Raw genomic sequence first — 23,347 nt, forward strand, 5'->3', positions numbered from 1 at the left:
AGACATCCAGGGTGTAGACTCCATTAGTTGTGTCCTGATGACTTCACATCACTGAGTGTGACCATTGGGGAGAGAGGAAACTTCATCTTTAGAAAACGCCCCAAACTACTCCCAAGTCATCCAGGGCATGCATGCACATTAACACAAACACTCAGAGCAACTTTCTACTTCTCAGCTCTGGTTAGAAAATAATTATAAGAGCCCAAGTACAAAAAAAAAAGGATTTATTTTTTGCAAACCTTTAGTTACAGTTTTTACATGGAGGTGAACTATGAAAAAAAAGCAAACTTTTTACTTGGAAATTTATTTTCATGTACACTGGATGTAACAACGCTGCATCTCCTCTAAATAGCAAAATGAAGAACCTCTGCTCGGTCCTGTCAAAGCAGCTGCAATACTAGACACAGCCACTACTAAATGTAAGGCGCTGTACCTGGAAAAGAAGAGTGGGCATGCTGGAGCAGTGCGGCCCCTTTACGGGTCATTGCCATCATTATAAGTGATCATTTATCCAAATGATGGGCACTGCTGGGTCATGTTGTGCACCTGGCACATTACTAGGAGTGGTGCATCCGGAGGATGTCAGATATCCCATAGATCCCATGTTAAAAAGGGGCAGGCAGTATATATATATATATATATATATACCCGCTTATTACAGGGAGCTGCAGACGTCTGTACTTAGGATGACACCACAGGCCCACAGAATGGATAGCACAGTGCCTGCCAAAGACGCTGCCAAGAGGGGCGCGGTGCGCAGGGCCAGATTGGAGCCACCATTGTATTGTATTATATTGTATCCTGGCCAATATTTACAGTAAGGAAAGCAAACCAGCGAGAAAACGGTTAAAGAGAAGGTTTTTATTTTACAGCAGCGGAACCTGTCAGGACAATATACTACGAACATTAGTGCTGAACAGATACTGGTACAAGAATGAAAGCAAACCCGGCATTGGAGCCACATGCAAATTAGCCTCAAAGTGCATTGGGGAGTGTCAGTGCATTCAAATGGCATAAGCCCGCCCCAATAAACCACAGGACTAATTTGCATGTGGCATCAAATCTCAATTTTAAAGCACAGTCACATGGGATCACTACAAGAAAGGTAATCAGTAATGTAATGTATGTACACAGTGACTGCACCAGCAGAATAGTGAGTGCAGCTCTGGAGTATAATAGTGGATGTAACTCAGGATCAATAATGTAATGTATGTACTGAGTGACTGCACCAGCAGAACAGTGAGTGCAGCTCTGGAGTATAATACAGGATGTAACTCAGGATCAGTAATGTATGTACACAGTGACTGCACCAGCAGAATAGTGAGAACAGCTCTGGAGTATAATACAGGATGTAACTCAGGATCAGTAATGTAATGTGTGTACACAGTGACTGCACCAGCAGAATAGTGAGTGCAGCTCTGGAGTATAATAGTGGATGTAACTCAGGATCAATAATGTAATGTATGTACACAGTGACTGCACCAGCAGAATAGTGAGTGCAGCTCTGGAGTATAATACAGGATGTAACTCAGGATCAGTAATGTAATGTGTGTACACAGTGACTGCACCAGCAGAATAGTGAGTGCAGCTCTGGGGTATAATACAGGTGGTAACTCAGGATCAGTAATGTAATGTATGTACACAGTGACTGCACCAGCAGAATAGTGAGAACAGCTCTGGAGTATAATACAGGATGTAACTCAGGATCAGTAATGTATGTACACAGTGACTGCACCAGCAGAATAGTGAGTGCAGCTCTGGAGTATAATACAGGATGTAACTCAGGATCAGTAATGTAATGTATGTACACAGTGACTGCACCAGCAGAATAGTGAGTGCAGCTCTGGAGTATAATACAGGATGTAACTCAGGATCAGTAATGTATGTACACAGTGACTGCACCAGCAGAATAGTGAGAACAGCTCTGGAGTATAATACAGGATGTAACTCAGGATCAGTAATGTAATGTATGTACACAGTGACTGCACCAGCAGAATAGTGAGTGCAGCTCTGGAGTATAATTCAGGATGTAACTCAGGATCAGTAATGTATGTACACAGTGACTGCACCAGCAGAATAGTGAGTGCAGCTCTGGAGTATAATACAGGATGTAACTCAGGATCAGTAATGTAATGTATGTACACAGTGACTGCACCAGCAGAATAGTGAGTGCAGCTCTGGGATATAATACAGGAGGTAACTCAGTATCAGTAATGTATGTACACAGTGACTGCTCCAGCAGAATAGTGAGAACAGCTCTGGAGTATAATACAGGATGTAACGCAGGATCAGTAATGTATGTACACAGTGACTGCTCCAGCAGAATAGTGAGTGCAGCTCTGGAGTATAATACAGGATGTAACTCAGGATCAGTAATGTAATGCATGTACACAGTGACTGCACCAGCAGAATAGTGAATGCAGCTCTGAGGTATAATACAGGATGTAACTCAGGATCAATAATGTAATATATGTACACAGTAACCGCACCAGCAGAATAGTGAGTGCAGCTCTGGGGTATAATACAGGATGTAACTCAGGATCAGTAATGTAATGTATGTACACAGTGACTGCACCAGCAGAATAGTGAGTGCAGCTCTGAGGTATAATACAGGATGTAACTCAGGATCAGTAATGTAATATATGTACACGGTGACTGCACCAGCAGAATAGTGAGTGCAGCTCTGGAGTATAATACAGGAGGTAACTCAGGATCAGTAATGTATCGTATGTACAAGGTGACTGCACCAGCAGAATAGTGAGTGCAGCTCTGGAGTATAATACAGGATTGAATCTGAATCATTTTTGCATATTTTGCTTTTTTTTCTTTGATTAAAGGGTATGAGTTTTTTAACAACATATACAACCAAAGCTTGTTTTGCAGGATTAGAATAGTGAGCACAGCGCTGAAGGAAAATAGGATAGTCGGACGTAGCAATGAATGCTACAATGAAGTAACCCACAAACAGACAAAAATTAGACGCTGTGTGACCTAATGAATGAGAAATGAATTTATAATTTCCAGGTTTTATGAATCAGATCTCCGCTTTGTTTTCTAGATTTCTGGATTATATCAGACAGTTCTGCAGGAGGAGGAGAACTGCTTGATGCCATATGTTTGTCTTTATGCCGTGCGGGGCGCACACATTATGTACCTTTATTACAGTGTACCTGTACCCATATGGCTGGACTTCTTCCATATGCAGAGAGAGACTGTGACAGTGCAGAACGCTGCATCTGCGGTAATGTTATTGGACTCTGCGTTATCTGCACTATTACTGTACATCCAGGAGAGGACATGTCATTAATGCCACCTGTGCAGCCTTCAGCATTAGTGGTCTATGGATGGAGATTTACAAGACAGGCACTACAGACTGCTCCATCTGCACCATTGGTCTATAGCTGCACAGATTTGCTTGCCCGATAGATCCAATCTGCACTAATAATTCACGATCCGCAATTTACATCTTATCATCTGCATCGTTGGGTTATATCTGTAAATGGCAGACACCCCATCTGTATTACCGTTCTGCAGCATTAAAGACACCGTGGAACACTCCAACTGCATCGGTCCATGGCTATTAAGCTGTAAAAGCAGAAGAGAGACACCAAAATGTACTCCATCAGCCTAGTAAACAGCACAAAGATCTGCTCTAAATTCTTGCATTTTTTCATATTTTTCATCATAATGTGACCAGTAGAGAGCGCTGTATGTAGGGGAGGATGTAACCGATGTAACAATGACCCCACAATGGATCTGCAGAGAATGACAGCCCCCGATGCAGCCTGCACCTTACACACGGACATGCATCTTTACAGCCCTCCTTCATTATCTTTACTGCCTTATTATTCTCACAATGTGTACAGTTCCTTAGTGGCACCTGTGCGCATCTGGATGGCAATGTGTGCCATGTGGGGCCCACCAGAAGTCGCATTCCTTACACTGTTCCCTATAGGCACAGCTCATTAGGAGCCGCATCTACTGTCTGATCCAATGCATTGCTATAGGGGGCGCTCTACCTCTACCCAAATGTGTCCTATCACTCCCATACCAGGGGGATAACTATAGGGGGGGCAGAGGATAAAGGTCCCAAATGGAGAAAGCAGTAGCCACACGGCCATCACTCCTGGTGGGATGGAGGACCCGGGACCCCAATTCTTGAGATACGATGGGGTCCCAGGTATTTCTGAAAATATATCATAGTTCTCTATAGTGAGAATATATAAACCTGCAAGAACCACCAAGAATTCTGTCCTGAAAGTATTAATAATGTGGGAGTAAATACACAACGAGGAAAAATAAACTTTCTACAAATGCAAAAAAAATCCAACGCTGCAAAAAAAAAAGTAGATGCAATTCAGGAACAATGACTAAAACAAGGCGGCGACAACCAAAAATGAGTATTAGGAACCTCTGAAACAGATTGTATCTAATGTAATGCAGATCTCTCTCTAGTCTGGCAACGAACCAGTTACTTTCTATCACGTGTCCCCTGATACTTTGTATCCAATACTCTCTCCCCCATGGCCCACAACACTCTCTCCCCCATGGCCCACAACACTCTCCCCCCCATGGCCCACAACACTCTCTCCCCCATGGCCCACAACACTCTCTCCCCTTAATGGCCCACGCTACTCACTCTCCCCCCATGGCCCACAACACTCTCTCCCCCATGGCCCACAACACTCTCTCCCCTTAATGGCCCACGATACTCACTCTCCCCCCATGGCCCATGATACTCTCTCTCCCATCTACCCCATGGCCCATGATAAGTGCTCCCTCATAACCCACGAAACTCTCTACAACATGGTCCACAATACTCTCTACCCATTGACCTGGGATACTCTCTAACCATTGACCCGGGATACTCTCTAACCATTGACCCGGGATACTCTCTAACCATTGACCCGGGATACTCTCTAACCATTGACCCGGGATACTCTCTAACCATTGACCCGGGATACTCTCTAACCATTGACCTGGGATACTCTCTAACCATTGACTCGGGATACTCTCTACCCATTGACCCGGGATACTCTCTAACCATTGACCCGAGATACTCTCTAACCATTGACCCGGGATACTCTCTAACCATTGACCCGGGATACTCTCTAACCATTGACCCGAGATACTCTCTAACCATTGACCTGGGATACTCTCTAACCATTGACCCGGGATACTCTCTAACCATTGACCCGGGATACCTCTCTAACCATTGACCCGGGATACTCTCTACCCATTGTTTTGCAGAACAAACTTATCTGAATCACATTTAACATTTTTGGTTGAGTTTTGACACAAAAGTAAAATGGTGGAAGATGCGGGCAACATATAATACAATAAAGACTGCTAGTAGCCTCTGACCTTGGCAGTCCATCTGGGTGTCACACTGTAACTCCGAGCAGCCTGAAGTTGTCAGGGCATGCTGGGAATTGCAGTTTTGCAACAACTAGAGAGCCACAGGTTGCAGAACAAGGGTCTTTACCCTTACAGGGGCCCCCAGCATTGAACACAAACTCAGACTGAAATGCAGAAGTGCATGTACCATTACACTACAATCTCCAATACGGATGATGTGACTAGATCTGATGAGAGGTGCAAAAGATTTGGTCTGGGACCCCAACTGGACTGGAATATTTGGAAGTTTTACACATATGAGTTAGGGTCCTAATAATAAAGCCACATTGGTCCATCGTTGGGAGTGGCACAACAATAGATGAAAGTTGATTGTCTCAAATATAAAGCCAAGAAAGATTAACATGAGAGCCAACTTAACTTGGGGTTCAACATTTGGATTTAGGGGTCTCTGAGCATGTTTGGTATTGCAGTATAATAGAAAACTGACAGCTGAGGGTCCCAGAATATTGGAGATGAAAACTTGGGGGTCTCTAAGTAGTGCTGCAATGACCTTACTGGGGTCCCAGAACTTACTCGGTAATGCACCGACACTGGGGGGGGGGGGGGGAGTCGCTGTGATTGAAACCCGAGAGTCTAATTACAGAGCTCCTTTTCTGAAAGTTGAACGATGTAGGAGATTTACTTGCAGTCCTATGCAAAAAACTGAAAACTCATGGATAGAGTGAAATGACAAAACTCCATTCTGCTACATCTGTATCAAATCTCTTCTCAAACAACACCGGAGTAGAAAAAAATGGAAACCACGTACCCAGAGCAAACAGGACAAACAGAGCCAGGTCATTCTGGGGTCCGACCGTGCACGGGGGACACACAGGGATGCAGTGGGCATGCTGGCGAAATCGATGGAGAATCCTTACGCCAAAATAGAACTGACACTAATCCATCCGACCCGGGCGCCCAATTCCATAGTGGTCAGGTAACGTATAGCGGTTAACTCATTCAACGCCGCCACCCTGCAGAAGTACGGTACCCTGCGCCAGCATAGGGAGAGGATTCCCGGTTTTCCTGGATCCGTGTCTCCCTCCTTCCTCTCTACCTCCACATCACACTATGAAGTCCCTGCCTCCTCCTTTCTGTCTCTCCAAGTTTTTTCCTCATCCTCACATACATCAGCCCTCACACCTCCTGAGGAGAGGGCGGTGCGCACACAAAATCCGTCCCTCTACCCCCTCTCCTCATCTGCAGGCTGCATGCCACAAGCAACTTTTTAGGGGCGAGAGTAAAAAAAAAAAAAAAAATGTAATTCTCTGGTATTTCCTCTACACCCTACACCTCAGCCCCCCTGTCACCCCACCCCCACTTACACACCTCCTCTCCCTCCTAGGAAAAGAAGGGTCTTTATTTGGCTCCAGGAGCCTGCAAATCCCGGGGCTCACATTCCCTGGACTGATACCTTGGAACTGGGAGAGGGACCCCCGGAGCATGCAACGCAGAGATCACATAGAATATTAAAGGGGTCCTCCGGAATGGAAAACTGCAACTTACTTAGACTTTGAGGCAGATTTAGTGACTGCTGTTTCCTCCACTCATCTAAGACCCAAGTAAACAGGAATAACATGCACAACATTTAGTAAAGCTTGATTCCCTCATTGGGGGCATCAGTGCACAAAAAATGTCACTATGTCGGCTATGAAGCAATGGCGCACCTGTGCCCAATCCTCCAGCTCAGCCCACCTACTATTCACAAGTAGCAAAACACTTTAAACAGTTACAAATTTTAGAGCACAAGAGGGTTTTTTATGGAAGAAAAAAAACCAAACAAATTCTTCCCTGTAGGTTTAATCTCCACCATTTATAAGATCTTTCAGTGAATTGAAACATTCTTGATGAGAACAAGTTTTTAGCCTCTGTGCATAAGCAAATGCGACTCAAGGTTATCTGGACTGGACAGAAATGTATCAAAGCTCTGCACTCACCTATGATTAATGCTTCCATTCAAAGGAAGCAAGCAGATGGCTTTACATCAGGGAGCTCCCCCTAGTGGTGGCTGCAGACAGGATCTTATCATGTATCTCTGTATACAGGGAGCTCCCCCTAGTGGTGGCTGCAGTCAGGATCTTATCATGTATCTCTGTATACAGGGAGCTCCTCCTAGTGGTGGCTGCAGTCAGGATCTTATCGTGCATCTCTGTATACAGGGAGCTCCCCCTAGTGGTGGCTGCAGTCAGGATCTTATCATGTATCTCTGTATACAGGGAGCTCCCCCTAGTGGTGGCTGCAGTCAGGATCTTATCATGTATCTCTGTATACAGGGAGCTACCCCTAGAGGTGGCTGCAGTCAGGATCTTATCATGTATCTCTGAGTAAGCTCCCCCCAGTGGTGGCTGCAGACAGGATCTTATCATGTATCTCTGTATACAGGGAGCTCCCCCTAGTGGTGGCTGCAGACAGGATCTTATGTATATCTGTATACAGGAAGCTCCCCCCAGTGGTGGCTGCAGAAAGGATCTTATCATGTATCTCTGTATACAGGGAGCTCCCTCTAGTGATGGCTGCAGACAGGATCTTATCATGTATCTCTGTATACAGGGAGCTCCCTCTAGTGATGGCTGCAGACAGGATCTTATCATGTATCTCTGTATACAGGGAGCTCCCTCTAGTGATGGCTGCAGACAGGATCTTATCATGTATCTCTCTATACAGGGAGCTCCCCCTAGAGGTGGCTGCAGTCAGGATCTTATCATGTATCTCTGTATACAGGGAGCTCCCCCTTGTGGTGGCTGCAGACAGGATCTTATCATGTATCTCTGTATACAGGGAGCTCCCCCTAGAGGTGGCTGCAGTCAGGATCTTATCATGTATCTCTGTATACAGGGAGCTCCCCCTAGTGGTGACTGATGACAATTTTATCATGTCACTTTTTGTCTTTGCAGAGAATTTGAAGCTTTGAATCACAACTTCCAAACTCCTGAGCATTATAAAGATATATTAAGAAATTAATCAGTTCTAATTCATTGACCAGTGTCTTTAGGTCTGTTGACATGTACAACTCTGGTTCAGCAAAAACTTCTTTTGGAAAGTTCATTGATTTCTTTGCGCTTTATCTGTTTTGCAGAATTTCTAAAGCCAATTGATTACCTTAATGTAAAAAGCCGCCACCTGACTCATGGAAACTTCACAAAATGACAGAAAGTCCCAATAATCACAAGGTTTCCAGATAAGCAAGCGATATGGATGTAGCTGCCATTGCTGTATTCACCTATCCACTTCATGTTAGTTTTTAGAGGTTTTCTTGCATTCAATAGATGCCAACTGAATGTACTGATAGATTATATTCTGTGAAGGCCAAAATAATGTAATCATAATGTCCTTTTTCTTACATTTCCTGTAACATTATTCATTGCTCTGTTTTATGTGTTTATAAAATTATACTAGTATTTTTATTTATTTTGAATTAATTTATATATTTGTTGGACGCATTATATTGGAATTATGATTAGTTTTCTTGCAATGTTTTCTTCATTTGTGAGAATTTTCCCCATTATTAAGCATTCAACCCCCCCATTGTCCCCAATGATTTATACCAGTCTGGCTAAAAAATCGTTCAGATTGTGCCAGGGGCCCTTAGGAACAAGCTGAAGAACAATCGATCAAAGTGCCAAGTGTGGTTTTTATCCAAATTAGATACCTATAAATCCGTCTAAATAATGGCTCCTGGAAGATGGATTGGTGGAGCGCTGAGAGCCCCTGAATGCTTACACAGCTGCGATCTGTCCATGTGTTTATGGTTCACGACTAACAGGACAGGAAGATTGTCCAAGAGAAGCCTGGCAGCCGCGAGACCCCCAAGGACGGAGAACCTGTAATTAATTTGTAGAAGAAGAAATATTTATAATTTATGAGAGGGAAGACCAAAGTCACATTTATTTAATGATTTTATTTCTGGTTTGTAAAGTCAGAAAGTTGTAGAGAATTTCTCCTACAAGCAGCTCACACAAATGATGACGATAAAGGAGATTTGGGCTCAATAGTTGCTATTCATCTACCCTAGGTAGGGGCGTTACTCTACAGTAGAGACCCTCCGCCCCAATAAAAGAAACCAATACTGTAAGAAGTAGTGGGGGTCCCTGTGATTCTGCATTGAAGCCCACCATGTATGCCATAGGCAGACTGTTGTGAACTCATTTTCTGGTCTGCCTCTGGTTTCTGGTGAGGGAGCTGGTTGTGCTGACAGAGGAGTTGTGAGTTCTCTTTCCGGGCTCCCTCTGGTGGTGGCAGGAGTGTTGTGAGTTCATTCTCCCCTCCGTCACTGAGGCCTGGTGAACTCCCTATTCTAGTGAAGGAAGGTAGTGAGCCTGATTATCAGGCACCTGGGACTAATGAAGACGATTGGCTGAGTGGAGTCACTGACTGGATTTAAGGCAGCCTACGCCCTTTCTGCCCTGCGGGTGATTTCTCTGTGGACTCTTGGACACCAGTCTGATTCCTGCTCTCCTAAAGCTAAGTTTTCTGTTTTGACTTTTTTCATTTAAGATTTGTTTTTGTTTTTCTTGCTTTTTGGTTTCTGCCATTCCCTGCTGGAGTGTGCAGTGTTCCGTTAGCTCGGTCTTCTGAAAGTACCTGAGTGCTGATTTAGTTTTTGAAGCTTAGTTGCTTCAGGGCCATTTTTATATCAGCTTGTTGGCTTTTGTCACGGATAGGGTTTTGGCAGATTGCAGACAGCAGCCTTCCTATCCGTTCCTATCTAGGTAGTTTTTGGGCCCCGTCTTTGCTCAGCCTGTCTTTCTGTCTGTGTAAGTGTTTTCATCTTGCTTCACCGTCATTATATGTGGGGGGCTGCCTATTGCTTTGGGGTCTGCTCTGGGGCAGTTAGATTTCCCCTTTCCTTCTTTAGGCCTATGTATCTCTCCAGCTGTGATCGAGGGGTCTAGGTCATCATAGGAACCCCCCACGGCTACTGCTAGTTGTGTTGATAGGTTCAGGGGTCTGCAATCTGATAGTTGCCAACTTCTCTGGTTTTCTGGACTTAGCTAGCATTTCTGTTTTTGCCTCCTACGGTGACTCAATCATAACACAGGAGGTAGTGAAGCTGATCTAATTAACAGAGACCTGACACCCGATAATGAGGAAGAGGAGTGGACATCTGGAGTCTCAGACTGGATTTAAGACAGCCGACTCCCTATTCCCATGCTGGCGATTTTTTCCTGCCTCCTGAGGTCTTAGTTTCCAGCTCAGTTCCTTCCTTCTCAAGTTAAGTTGTCTTTGCTAATGTTCACCTTTGATTTGGTTTGATCTATTCAGTTTTTTGTGTGGTCAGCCAGCTCCGGCTGGGGCTGTGCTGAATTTCCACTCTTATGTCACTGTATGTGCCAGTTTGCTTTTTGTCCCTTATTAGATTGGCCTCTTTTTGCTCTGTTCTCAGAATATGCCAGAGTGCTGATATAGTGGGAGAAGTCTAGTGACTTCAGGGTATTTTTTGCTATCAGAAGTGTTGGACATTTTTGCAGGGCTTTTTGGCGTGATTGCAGACAGTATCTTTCCTTTCCTTTCTAGTTAGTGTGGGCCCCATCGTTTGCTCAGCCTATTTTCCTACCTGTGTTCGTGTTTTCATCTTGTCTCACCGTCAATACATGTGTGGGGGCTGTCTATTCCTTTGGGATCTGCTCTGGGGCAGTTTTAGATTGTCCTTTTTCTTGTTTTAGGCTTATTTAGTCCTCCGGCTGTGACAAGGCATCTAGAATCATTGTAGGTACGCTCCACGGCTGCTGTTAGTTGTGTGGTTAGGATCAGGGGTCTGCAATCCGTGTAGTTACCAACCTCTCTGGTTTTCTGTGACTTGGCTTGGTCTTGTTTTCCTCCTTGGTGACCCATTCATAACAGCAGACCATACAGCTATGGGGTCCCTGGAGAGAGGATCGGAGGTTAATATCGCCCTCCTTGCAGAAACTAACAGATAACCATGAAACGGCAGAATTGAGAAAAAAAGTGGTGTGAATTGGCCCAACGCATGAAGGGGAGAAAAAAAATGATATGTTGAGTGATTGCTTGTAAAGATCCTCAGGGGCGGAGCATGGCACTGCGAATTAAAAAGTCAGATAGAACCCTTGAGTCGTACTCCTGCTCCTTACGTGCAACAATGTTTCAGTTTGGCCAGAAGTGAAGGTTAATCATGATCGCTCATGTACGGTATATTAAATACTCAGAATTATTTCATTTTGTAGACTTGTAAAGGGTTTTGAATAACCCTCTAATTACTTTACACCCCCTGCTACTCCATGTTTACAAACTGTCTTTTGAGGGTGGGTAGATCTGTCTCGTGTACATAGTGTTGTTCACACATCTAGTCATACAATGCTCAAAAAAATAAAGGGAACACAAACAGAATATAACTCCAAGTAAATCAAACTTCTGTGAAATCAAACTGTCCACTTAGGAAGCAACACTGATTGACAATCAATTTCTGTTGTGCAAATGGAATAGACAACAGATGGAAATTATTGGCAATTATCAAGACACAAAGGCCCCCTCCACGTCTCCTGGTGTACCGGCCTGTCTCGTGGTAGCGCCTCCAGCCTCTGGACACTACGCTGACAGACACAGCAAACCTTCTTGCCACAGCTTGCATTGATGTGCCATCCTGGATGAGCTGCACTACCTGAGCCACTTGTGTGGGTTGTAGAGTCCATCTCATGCTGCCACGAGTGTGAAAGCACAACCAACATTCAAAAGTGACCAAATCATCAGCCAGAAAGCATTGGTACTGAGATGTGGTCTGTGGTCCCCACCTGCAGAAACACTCCTTTATTGAGGGTGTCTTGATAATTGCCAATAATTTCCATCTGTTGTCAATTCCATTTGCATAACAGCATGTGAAATTGATTGTCAATCAGTGTTGCTTCCTAAGTGGACAGTTTGATTTCACAGAAGTTTGATTCACTTGGAGTTATATTCTGTTGTTTAAGTGTTCCCTCTATTTTTTTGGGCAGTGTATATTATCAATTTAAAGAGGTTTAGACAATGTCTTTTCCTCTACCTAATTAGGTTAGCTCTATCCACTCTGACAGAGTAGAGAAGGCTGCAGACAATCAGCATCTGCTGATTGGCAGCAGTGGTCGAGTAACAAACACTGGCAAACACAGTGGGTGGATGGGTGGAGCGGCACCGATATAGGAGGCAATTATGTACTTATTGTTATTTTGTGCAGCAGACTGGAGATATTAAGAAGAAATTGTCCATTAATGGACAGCCCCTGTAATAGAGAAGGATCCTGAACTCTAGACCAGAGTGAGGAGCCTTTAATAAGGGCACCTCTTTCTCTTTCCGGAGGACCGATCCCTCATTACACAGGTAGCCCTTTTAATACAAATGGTCACTGTGTAATACTTCACTTCTCCTGTGGTGGCGCTACAGTAAAATGGAGCACTTACTCCTGATTGCAGCTGATTGCACTTTATGATCAGCTAATGTCTTGCGACTTAAAATGAGTTGAAAAGTTTAATGATCCAATCACAACAAATGTATAAAAACTGTTGCAGATAAAAATGGGAGATCTTCCCCATTCGGAGCGGCCCGAGTCACCATTTAATTTTCTGACCTGCCCTGCAAACAGCCCAAATAAATGCACATTGACCTCATCTACTGGGCTTAGCATGGATCAGAAGGACACAAGTACGTCGATTTGCTTGACATAAAATTCATGCTTTCGACAAAGAGGCGCACAATTAATTTTGTGGCCACCGAAACGAATTTGTGAATGTTGCAATGTTTTATTCCGTAGTTTCGGCTGTTTCCTTGCAGTTCTGAGGACACGGGCTCACATCCAACCTCAATAACATCCGCTCGGATCCCAATTCACACTCCAAAAATGTACTTAGGATAATTGTCTTCTTATACATTTGGCTTCGGTCTTTGAGAGATTAATTCATTATCTCTAGACTGGAAACAATGTCATTCCATCCTGTGTACATCGCTGTGCTCTATGCAGGCGCTAGTTACATAGTAACATAATAATGCATTACATTCTGCGGATACTGAGTGTGATTGGCTCGGTTCACATATCCAATGGGTATTTTTGTTTGTGGATTAGTTTGGGGCTGCAAAAATTGGAAATAAAATGTTCCGGTACAGGATCCATTCTGAACATGTCTTCCATTTCTGGACAAAATAAATAGGAACTTGATAGTTTGGTCTTTTTTTTTTTTTTTTAACATTGACGTTTATGGGAAATGGATCATAACAATGGTAATCTCTTATGCCGTCCATTAATGGATTCATTTTTTGTAGCTCAGAACACTAGAAATGTGCAGAGACAATGCTAGTAAAAACGGAGAACAAAAACGGATGCGACATGGAAACCAAAGTGTCCGTCTGTTGGGCTTTGATTTTGCATCAATTTTCACTCCGGTTGTCATCCATTTCTAACAAGTCCAGTTTTGCATTGTTTTTTTTTTTCAAATGGGTCCGATACAAAGAGATGACAACTGGAAAGAAATAAATCCATAAAAATACAGAACCATAACTCTTTAAAAAAACAACAACAACAAACATGGCTGGTTTCACACGTTTTAGACTCATTATTATCATCATTTTAAAGCAAGTTTATCCTTTTTTTGTATTTGTTTTTCTAACATTGTATCTAGTTTACATCCTGTTTTGAAAAAAAAAAAAAAAACATCCATTTTGGAAGGTCAGAAGATCACATGACTTTTTTTGGGGGGAAAAAAAGAAACATGACAAAAAGTATGAAAAAACTGGACGCGAATGTATGAAAAATTCATACAACTTTTAAAGCAGATGAGAACGCTCCAAAACACCAGCCAACAGGCTGATGTGCCGAAACATTTCAATCTGTAAACCATTTGATACATTTTTCCCATTATATTTTATGTAAATACAAACTTTTTTGCTTTGTTTAAATCCTTTTTTTTACTGTGTAAAAGGATGCGTCAAGTATAACACAAAAGCGTGGTGTCAAGCAGGCCCAATATCCTTAACCACTTCCCAAATACATAATCATTGATCTGACGAACATTTCCGTCTCTCAGGTCTTTTCCTGGCCGATTAATTAAGTAACCATCTCCATAACCAAAGAGGCAACAACAAATGAATTCATTTTACAAAGGGGTAAAGGTGACCCAGATAGAAACCAGCTGACATTCCTGATCTCACGTGACCCTTCTCTGTGCCCCTCTTGTCTATCGCCCACTCTCGCTCTCCTTCCCGATGCCTTAAGGCGCTCCGAGTACAAAACAAAAAACACTTTGCAGATCGGAGTCTCATAATCATTTATGCAGAGAAGACAAAGCTTCCTTTATACAAGAGCGGAGAACAGAGGAGGATGAGAAGATCCAACTTATTACCACATCTCCACATGTACCCCCAGGATGGCGGGAGAGGGCTGTCATCGGGGTCTCCCATGAGACTTTACAGGCCCACTACCATCTGTCAGAACCCATCACAGGTTGATCTTAAAGCTGCGTTTTGTTACAATGTATCAATGCAGATAGATCATGCTAGAGCCCCAGCACTGGAGTCATAGAATCATAGAATCATAGAATCGTAGAGTTGGAAGGGACCTCCTGGGCCATCTGGTCCAACCCCCTGCTCAAAGCAGGATTCGCTAAATCATCCCAGTTAGATGTCTGTCCAGCCTCTGTTTGAAGACTTCCATTGAAGGAGAACTCACCACTTCTCGTGGCAGCCTGTTCCACTCATTGATCACTCTAACTGTCAAAAAGTTTTTTGTAATATCTAATCTGTGTCTCCTCCCATTCAGCTTCATCCCATTGCTTCTAGTCTTTCCTTGTGCAAATGAGAATAAAGTTGATCCTTCTACAATGTGACAGCCCTTTAGATATTTGTAGACAGCTATTAAGTCTCCTCTCAGTCTTCTCTTTTGCAAACTAAACATTCCCAAATCCTGCAACCTTTCCTCATAAGACAGGGTTTGCAGACCGGTCACCATTCTGGTCGCTCTTTTCTGAACTTGCTCCAGTTTGTTGATGTCTTTTTTAAAATGTGGTGCCCAAAATTGGACACAATATTCCAGATGAGGTCTGACCAAAGAGGAGTAGAGGGAAATAATTACTTCACGTGATCTAGACTGTATGCTTCTGTTAATACATCCTAGAATTGCATTTGCCTTTTTTGCTGCTGCATCACACTGTTGACTCATATTCAGTCTGTGATCTATTAGTATACCCAAGTCTTTTTCACATGTGCTGTCACTTAGCCCTATTCCTCCCATTCTATATATGCTTTTTTCATTTTTATTGCCCAGATGTAGTACTTTGCATTTCTCCCTGTTAAAAACCATTCTGTTAGTTGCTGCCCACTTCTCCAGTTTATTTAAATCTTTTTGAATCCTCTCTCTTCTCTAGTATTAGCTATCCCTCCTAGCTTTGTGTCATCAGCAAATTTAATCAGTTTACCCTCAATTCCTTCATCTAAATCGTTGATAAAGATGTTGAACAATACAGGGCCCAGGACAGAGCCCTGTGGTACCCCACTTGAGACATTCTTCCAACTGGATATGCAGCCATTTACGACCACTCTTTGGGTCCGATCACTAAGCCAGTTATGAATCCACCTAACAGTTGCCTTGTCCATTCCATACTTAGTCATTTTTTCAATAAGGATTGTATGAGAGACTTTGTCAAATGCTTTGCTGAAGTCACATTGGAGCTGATGATATATGAATCTTGTGCACTAGGTACCAAACAAAAGGCTTTCTAGGGTGGATACAACTACAAGAGACATCCACAGCTGCAGTATAACAAGTAGTAGCTCTGTACAGGTAGCTAAACTCTGGGAGTATATAGAAATGTTTTCATTCTTTTACTGCAAGTGGAGATCTTATAAATGGTGAGGATTTGAAGCAATGTATCTCAGGGGTAGCAAAGTTGATCTTAGGCTACTTTCACACATCAGGTTTTCGGCGTCAGGCGCGATCCGGCGTCGTGCCGGAATGCCGGATCCGGCAAATGTTTTGTAAAACCTGAAGTGCCGGATCCGGTTTTCTGCCGGATCCGTCTTTTTTTTGACAGACAAAACCGGATCCGTCTCATCCGGTTCATCCGTTTTTCTATCCGTTTTTCTATCCGTTTTTCGACGGATTACGCCGGATCCGGTTTTTAAAATTGACCCTTGTGGCCTTCCGAACGGGATTGGCTACTGGAAAACTAGATATAGCATGTTCCTACAGCCCTTCTTTGACAGGTTGTAGAGAAGTAAGTGCAGGTTGGAGAGAAGAGCAAGTTACTGGCGAAGATGGATGTTGTCATTGGAAATATTACCACTAGAAGTTCTGTGACGGTTTCAGGGACAATTTTCCACTATACTTTATGTCACCTCAAGGCAGAGTACACTGGGATGACAGAGTGTGAAAGATTTGTGCCCTAAACTTGTGTACCTTCTGGACCAACAGTATATACCTTTGCCAACCAAAGTTGGCTATCTTGTCATGGTCTTACTATTTTTACCTTTAGGCCACAGGTGTGTACCTGGTTGTGTTTTATGCAAAGTATTTCACCTTTTAACAAAAGTTGTGTACATTGGTAGGAAATCACCAACAATAAACACAACTTTTTAGGTGAAATACTTTGCTTCAAACACAACCAGGAACACAACTGTGGCAAAAAGCTAAAATTTACCCACAGTTATATACCTGGTTTTGAATACCTTTTTACCTTTGAAATACCCTGTATTTAACCTTTTTTTAAAACATAGTTCGCCGCAGAAAGAAATGACAGACAACCATTGTGAAACGATAATTTAACTTTTAAATTTTTTTTTTTTTTGTAAAATGTTTTTAAAGTGCAAAAAACTTTTTTAATAAAGGTTTTAAACCCAATGGGCATTTTTATTACAAAAAACACACATTACAATTCTGTGTATTGTGGGGTGGAAATACTGCTGGAGGGGCTGCGGGACACTTCGACACTGGGTGTGTGGAGAGAGGACTGGGATCGTGGTGGGGAAGGAACAGTTAGAGGTGAAGGTGTGGAAAAAGCTACAGAATGGGTGGACATGTGGGAGGCAGAAGAGGTGGTGGGCGGTGGAGTGGAGGGTTGGGCAGGGACTGTAGGAGCAGATGATGTTGATGGAAAGTTGTATGGGGAAGGAGTTTGGTACGGGGAAGGAGTTTGGTACGGGGAAAGAGTTTGGTACGGGGAAGGAGTTTGGTACGGGGAAAGAGTTTGGTACGGGGCAGGTTGCTGGAAGTGGGGAGATGTCTGGTACTGGGGAGGTTGCTGGTACTGGTGAGGTTGCTGGTATGTAATAGGAGGGGGAGGATGGAAAGTGGCTGGAGGGGGTGCAGATGTAATAGGAGGGGGAGGATGGAAAGTGGCTGGAGGGGGTGCAGATGTAATAGGAGGGGGAGGATGGAAAGTGGCTGGAGGGGGTGCAGATGTAATAGGAGGGGGAGGATGGAAAGTGGCTGGAGGGGGTGCAGGTGGAGGAACTACAGTGGTGGGAGGTGGAGGTTGGGAGGTAACCTGCTGTAGAGCACCGTGGCACGAATGCATTACATGCATCTGCTGGGTAGGAGATAGTGTTGCCATGCGCTCCACAACAGACCTGAAAAAGGTGTGGTTTGGCGAAGATCTTGCTTCTGAATGCATGGTTTGCAGAAGTGTCTTCACCTCCAGAATGCTGGAGTTGATCTGCTGAAAGCCTGCAGAGATTTGCTCTGACAAGACTTTTAGACAGTTCTGGAAAGATGCATTCAGATGCAAGAACTCTGGCGCATAAGTCTTTTCCTGACCCCTCTGCCGCTGCCGCCCAGTACCCGCAGGTGTACTAGAGGTGGCAGGGGCAGAAGGGTGGGGTAAAGGGAAAGCGATCTCCTCACCAGCAGCTTCATGTAATGTAGGCGGCCACGATGCTCCTGTGCTGGTGGATGGGACAGATGGGTCGAATGTGTGGGAAGGCTGGGAAGGTGCAGATGTACCGGGGCGGTTGAAGTGTCCCTCGGTGCCGGTCTCCTCAGGGATCGCCTCAGAAGGGTCCAATCGTGCAGGCTCCCGAGTGCTGCTCACCGTGCTGTGGAATAAAGAGAAAAAAAAACAATTAAAATACTGACATGGTATGGCCCTGGCTGAAAAAAAAAAGTTACATCTAACATTTTTTTCACATGTGGTGAGTAATATTTACCTTCTGGTGAGCATTGTTTCCCGGAGGAACGACAGGGCTTCTGCGTACTTGTACTTGCTCCTGCGTCCTCCAGATCCACTCGGGGCCCGCATCTCTTTATTGAACTCCTTCTTGAAACGATCCCTCACAGACCGCCACCGATTCACAATTCTGTTCCCTGAAACGAGAAAGGACAAAGTGGTTAGTATACAACATCAGTGTTTCACAAACTCCAGTCCTCATGGTCCCCAGGGGTCATGTTTTCAGGATTTCCATAGTAAATAGAAATCCTGAACACATGATCCGTGGGGACACGAGGACTGGAGTTCGGGAAACACTGGTTTACATCAAGCAACCGGTACTGTATATACTTACGCTCTTTAATCTGGGCCCGAGCTTCGAGGTCCTCCCAGCGGCCCACAAGGAGAGAACAGATTTCCTCCCAGAGTCGTCGGGTAATGATCAGGTCAGCGTGGCGGCGGTCAGCCATATTCCAGAGCGGCTCCCTTTCTCTGACGAGATCGATGAGGCGGTCCACATCAATCCCTCCATCCTCACCGTCAGAGTCGGGAGCACGCTGTGAAGGCTGTTAAAGAAAAAGACAAAAATAACATAATTAGCCTCCACAAAAGAAATGAAATAAAAAGTGCAAAAAAACAAAGCAAAAATATTTATACTTACACGCTGGTGACCGCCGCGTTGCTGTCGCCGACGACCCTGGGAGGCACTGCGAGGACCTCTTGGCCGAGCACCAGATTGGGAAGACTAGAGAAGAAAACAAAAAATGTTATGTCTTTGGATGTAGGCATTTGTTTGCTGTGTGTGGTCTGCAGAACATTGTTTTCTATGTCTTGTGTGTAGTGTGATGTTGTGTTTCTGCGTTTGATGCAAAAAACTTACGAATTGTGAGCCCACTCCAGGTGTCTGTCCACCCCTTCCTTCTTCTTCTGGGAGCTCCTCTTCATCTTGTGATTCCTGTTTTGAAATAAAAGTCAATGAATAGACATATATTACAGAGATGATGGATTTTGGAAATAAAAACTTACCGTCAAACGCTGACGATGCGAGGGAGGGCTCCCAGAAGAAGATGTGCTGTTGTGTTGATGGCCAGACTCCATGGCTGTGGGTATTGCTGCTGCTGTTGCTGCTGCCAGTGATGCCATTTCTGCTGCTGCTGCTGCATCTCTTTGGTGGCTGTTGAATAAAGAGAAACAAAGGGCCAATGAATATCTTGATATTCCATGGCCCTAGTTTGGAGGAATGGGGGATTTGATAATTACCGTCTCTCATCTGCTGCTGGACTCCCCTCCTCAACATGTTCCATTTGCTGCTCCATTTGGGGTGGTGCTGATGGTGCTGCTGCTGCAGATGTCTGCTGCCTTCTCCTGCTCCTGGTTCTTGGCTTGGGTGGCATGTTGGGTGTGGCTGAGGGTCCCATTGTCTTGCTTTTATATATCTCCTGTGGGCAGAGCTGCTGAGCATGCTCAGACCAAAAAACCGGATCCGGCGCATTGCGGCGCTCATAGGCTTTCATTGTGTGAAAAAGCCGGACGCGCCGGATCTGGCGTGTCCGGCTTTTTCGCCGGAGACAAAAAACGTTACAGTAGACGTTTTTTCCAGACGCCGGATCGCGACACATTGCCGGATCCGGCGAAAACCGGATGAAACGCATGGCCATCCGGCGCGATCCGGCGCAAATGCAAGTCAATGGGGGGGAAACCGGATCCGGCATTGCATTTCGCCGGATCCGGTTTCTGTCAAAAGCGCCGGATCGCACCTGACGGCGAAAACCTGATGTGTGAAAGAGGCCTTACAAATGTACTAATTCTATTGTACTAATACAAAAAACGATAGCATCACATTGTGGGTAAATAGACAGATAGATAATGGATAGAGATACAGTGCCTTGTGAAAGTATTCGGCTCCCTGGAACTTTTCAACCTTTTCCCACATATCATGCTTCAAGCAGAAAGACACCAAATGTAAATTTTTGATGAAGAATCGACAACAAGTGCGACACAATTGTGAAGATGAACGAAATGTATTGGTTATTTCAAAATTTTTGTAGAAAAATTAAAAAACGGAAAAGTGGGGCGTGCAATATTATTCAGCCCCTTTACTTTCAGTGCAGAAATCTCACTCCAGAAGTTCATTGTGGATCTCTGAATGATCCAATGTTGTCCTAAATGACTAATGATGATGAATATAAACCACCTGTGTGTAATCAAGTCTGTGTATAAATGCACCTGCTCTGTGATAGTTTCAGGGTTCTGTGTGAAGCACAGAAAGCATCATGAAGACCAAGGAACACAACAGGCAGGTCCGTGATACTGTTGTGGAGAAGTTTAAAGCTGGATTTGGATACAAATTGATTTCCAAAACTTTAAACATCCCAAGGAGCACTGTGCAAGCGATGTTATTGAAATGGAGGGAGAATCATACCACTGCAAATCTACCAAGACCCGGCCGTCCCTCTAAACTTTCATCTCAAACAAGGAGAAGACTGATCAGAGATGCAGCCAAGAGGCCCATGATCACTCTGGATGAACTGCAGAGATCTACAGCTGAGGTGGGACAGTCTGTCCATAGGACAACAATCAGTCGTACACTGCACAAATCTGGCCTTTATGGAAGAGTGGCAAGAAGAAAGCCATTTCTCAAAGATATTCATAAAAAGTGTAGTTTAAAGTTTGCAACAAGCCACCTGGGAGACACCAAACATGTGGAAGAAGGTGCTCTGGTCAGATGAAACCAAAATCGAACTTTTTGGCAACAATGCCAAACGATATGTTTGGCGTAAAGGCAACACAGCTCATCACCCTGAACACACCATCCCCACTGTCAAACATGGTGGTGGCAGCATCATGGTTTGGGCCTGTTTTTCTTCAGCAGGGACAGGGAAGATGGTTAAAATTGATGGGAAGATGGATGGAGCCAAATACAGGACCATTCTTCAAGAAAACCTGTTGGAGTCTGCAAAAGACCTGAGACTGGGACGGAGATTTGTCTTCCAACAAGACAATGATCCCAAATATAAAGCAAAATCTACAATGGAATGGTTCACAAATAAACGTATCCAGGAGTTAGAATGGCCAAGTCAAAGTCCAGACCTGAATCCAATCGAGAATCTGTGGAAAGAGCTGAAAACTGCTGTTCACAAACGATCTCCATCCAAGCTCACTGAGCTCGAGCTGTTTGCCAAGGAAGAATGAGCGAGAATTTCAGTCTCTCGATGTACAAAACTGATAGACATACTCCAAGCGACTGCAGCTGTAATCGCAGCAAAAGGTGGCGCAACAAGGTATTAAGTTACAGGGGACGAATAATATTGCACGCCCCACTTTTCAGTTTTTGCATTTCCACAAAAATTTAAAATAACCAATAAATTTCGTTCAGCTTCACAATTGTGTCCCACTTGTTGTTGATTCTTCACCAAAAATTTACATTTGGTATCTTTATGTTTGAAGCATGATATGTGGGAAAAGGATGAAAAGTTCCAGGGGGCCGAATACTTTTGCAAAGCACTGTAGATAGGTACATAAATAATAGCTAGATAGATAGATAGATAGATAGATAGATAGAAAGATAGATAGATAGAAAGATAGTGTAACCAGGATATCCTTATAATTCCACTTCTTCCTGGGATATTTATGGCACTTTTGTCATCTTCAGGCATCTGCACCATTAAAGGGAATCTGTCACCCTTTTTAGTGATATCATGTAAAGATATCACCCTATTGTGCGTCCCATAAGGATTCTTTTAGGATTTTTTATTCCACCCAACCCCGCACCTTTGATGCAAAAAATACCTTTGTTATGTTGGTGAAGAGGTATGCAAATCGCCGCAGTCCAGTCCGATGGGTGTGGCTTAGTCAGCTCCACCCCCCCCTCAGCTTGCTGAGCGTAATCTTCATCTGTGAATATCACAGATAACGTTGTTTGCTGCACTTGCGCATTCAAAGATGTCTCTGGCGCCTGCGCAGTATGCTTTACCCAACTGCATATAAGCGGTACTGCGCATGCGCCGGTATTTTCCAGCGTGGTCTATGCCCTAGAAGTCTTCACATGCAGGACACACTTCCGGGGCATAGACCGCGCTGGAAAAGACTGGCGCATGCGCAGTACCGCTTATATGCTTCGCCCACAGTTGGGCAAAGCATACTGCGCAGGCGCCAGAGGCCTCTTAGAATGTGCAAATGTGGCAAACAACGTTATCTGTGATATTCACAGTTGAAAATTACACTCAGCAAGCCGAGGGGTGGGTAGAAGGCGGCGACTAAGCCACGCCCATCAGACTGGACTGCGGCGATTTGCATACCTCTTCACCAACATAACAAAGGTATTTTTGCATCAAAGGTGCGGGGTTGGGGGGAATAAAAAATCCTAAAAGAATCCTTATGGGACGCACAATAGGGTGATATCTTTACATGATATCACTAAAAAGGGTGACAGATTCCCTTTAAGTAAAAACTTCATATGAAGACAGTAGTCGTCAATTATTGGCCATTCGTATAATCTGGTGGTCCCTTTGGTTGGTGGCATCAGGGGGTCAGGGGCCCATAAAACCCCATGTCACTTTGTAAGAACTTATTAAGAGCCAAACTTCCGAGATTAGAGAGGATTTCTTACTTCTTGTAGAGATGAAATGGTTAATGTGGAACCTGTAGCGGAACGGCACCGCTGGCACTCACAATGACGGCCTCCACTGATCCTAATAGCCCCAATCCCCTGTATAAAGGTTTACAGCTGCCACATCCATTACTTGAGTCATTTACTGCAGCCGACCTCAGGCTCTCGCTGAATTTCTGGAAATGAAAACGAATTCAGCATCCTAATAAAGTCAAAATGGACAAAT

At 44.1% G+C, this 23,347-nt stretch overlaps 1 protein-coding gene across 8 annotated transcripts in view; it reads right to left on the reverse strand.

Moving 5' to 3' along the window:
* TNS1 (tensin 1) overlaps positions 1–23,347 on the reverse strand; it is a 461,328-nt gene that overhangs the window by 358,256 nt on the left and 79,725 nt on the right. The window contains exon 1 of one of the 8 annotated variants that reach the window (XM_073545364.1): positions 6,167–6,446. The exons of the other annotated variants lie outside the window; for them this stretch is intronic. Within the exon in view, the coding sequence (XP_073401465.1) occupies positions 6,167–6,247 (81 nt within the window). The 5' untranslated portion in view covers positions 6,248–6,446. Of the gene's footprint in view, positions 1–6,166; positions 6,447–23,347 lie in introns of those variants that run through there. 8 annotated transcript variants of the gene reach the window in all.

The sequence above is a fragment of the Dendrobates tinctorius genome, unplaced genomic scaffold, assembly GCF_039654945.1.
Source record: "Dendrobates tinctorius isolate UK_male_01 unplaced genomic scaffold, ASM3965494v1 ptg000143l, whole genome shotgun sequence".
Lineage (NCBI taxonomy): Eukaryota > Metazoa > Chordata > Amphibia > Anura > Dendrobatidae > Dendrobates > Dendrobates tinctorius.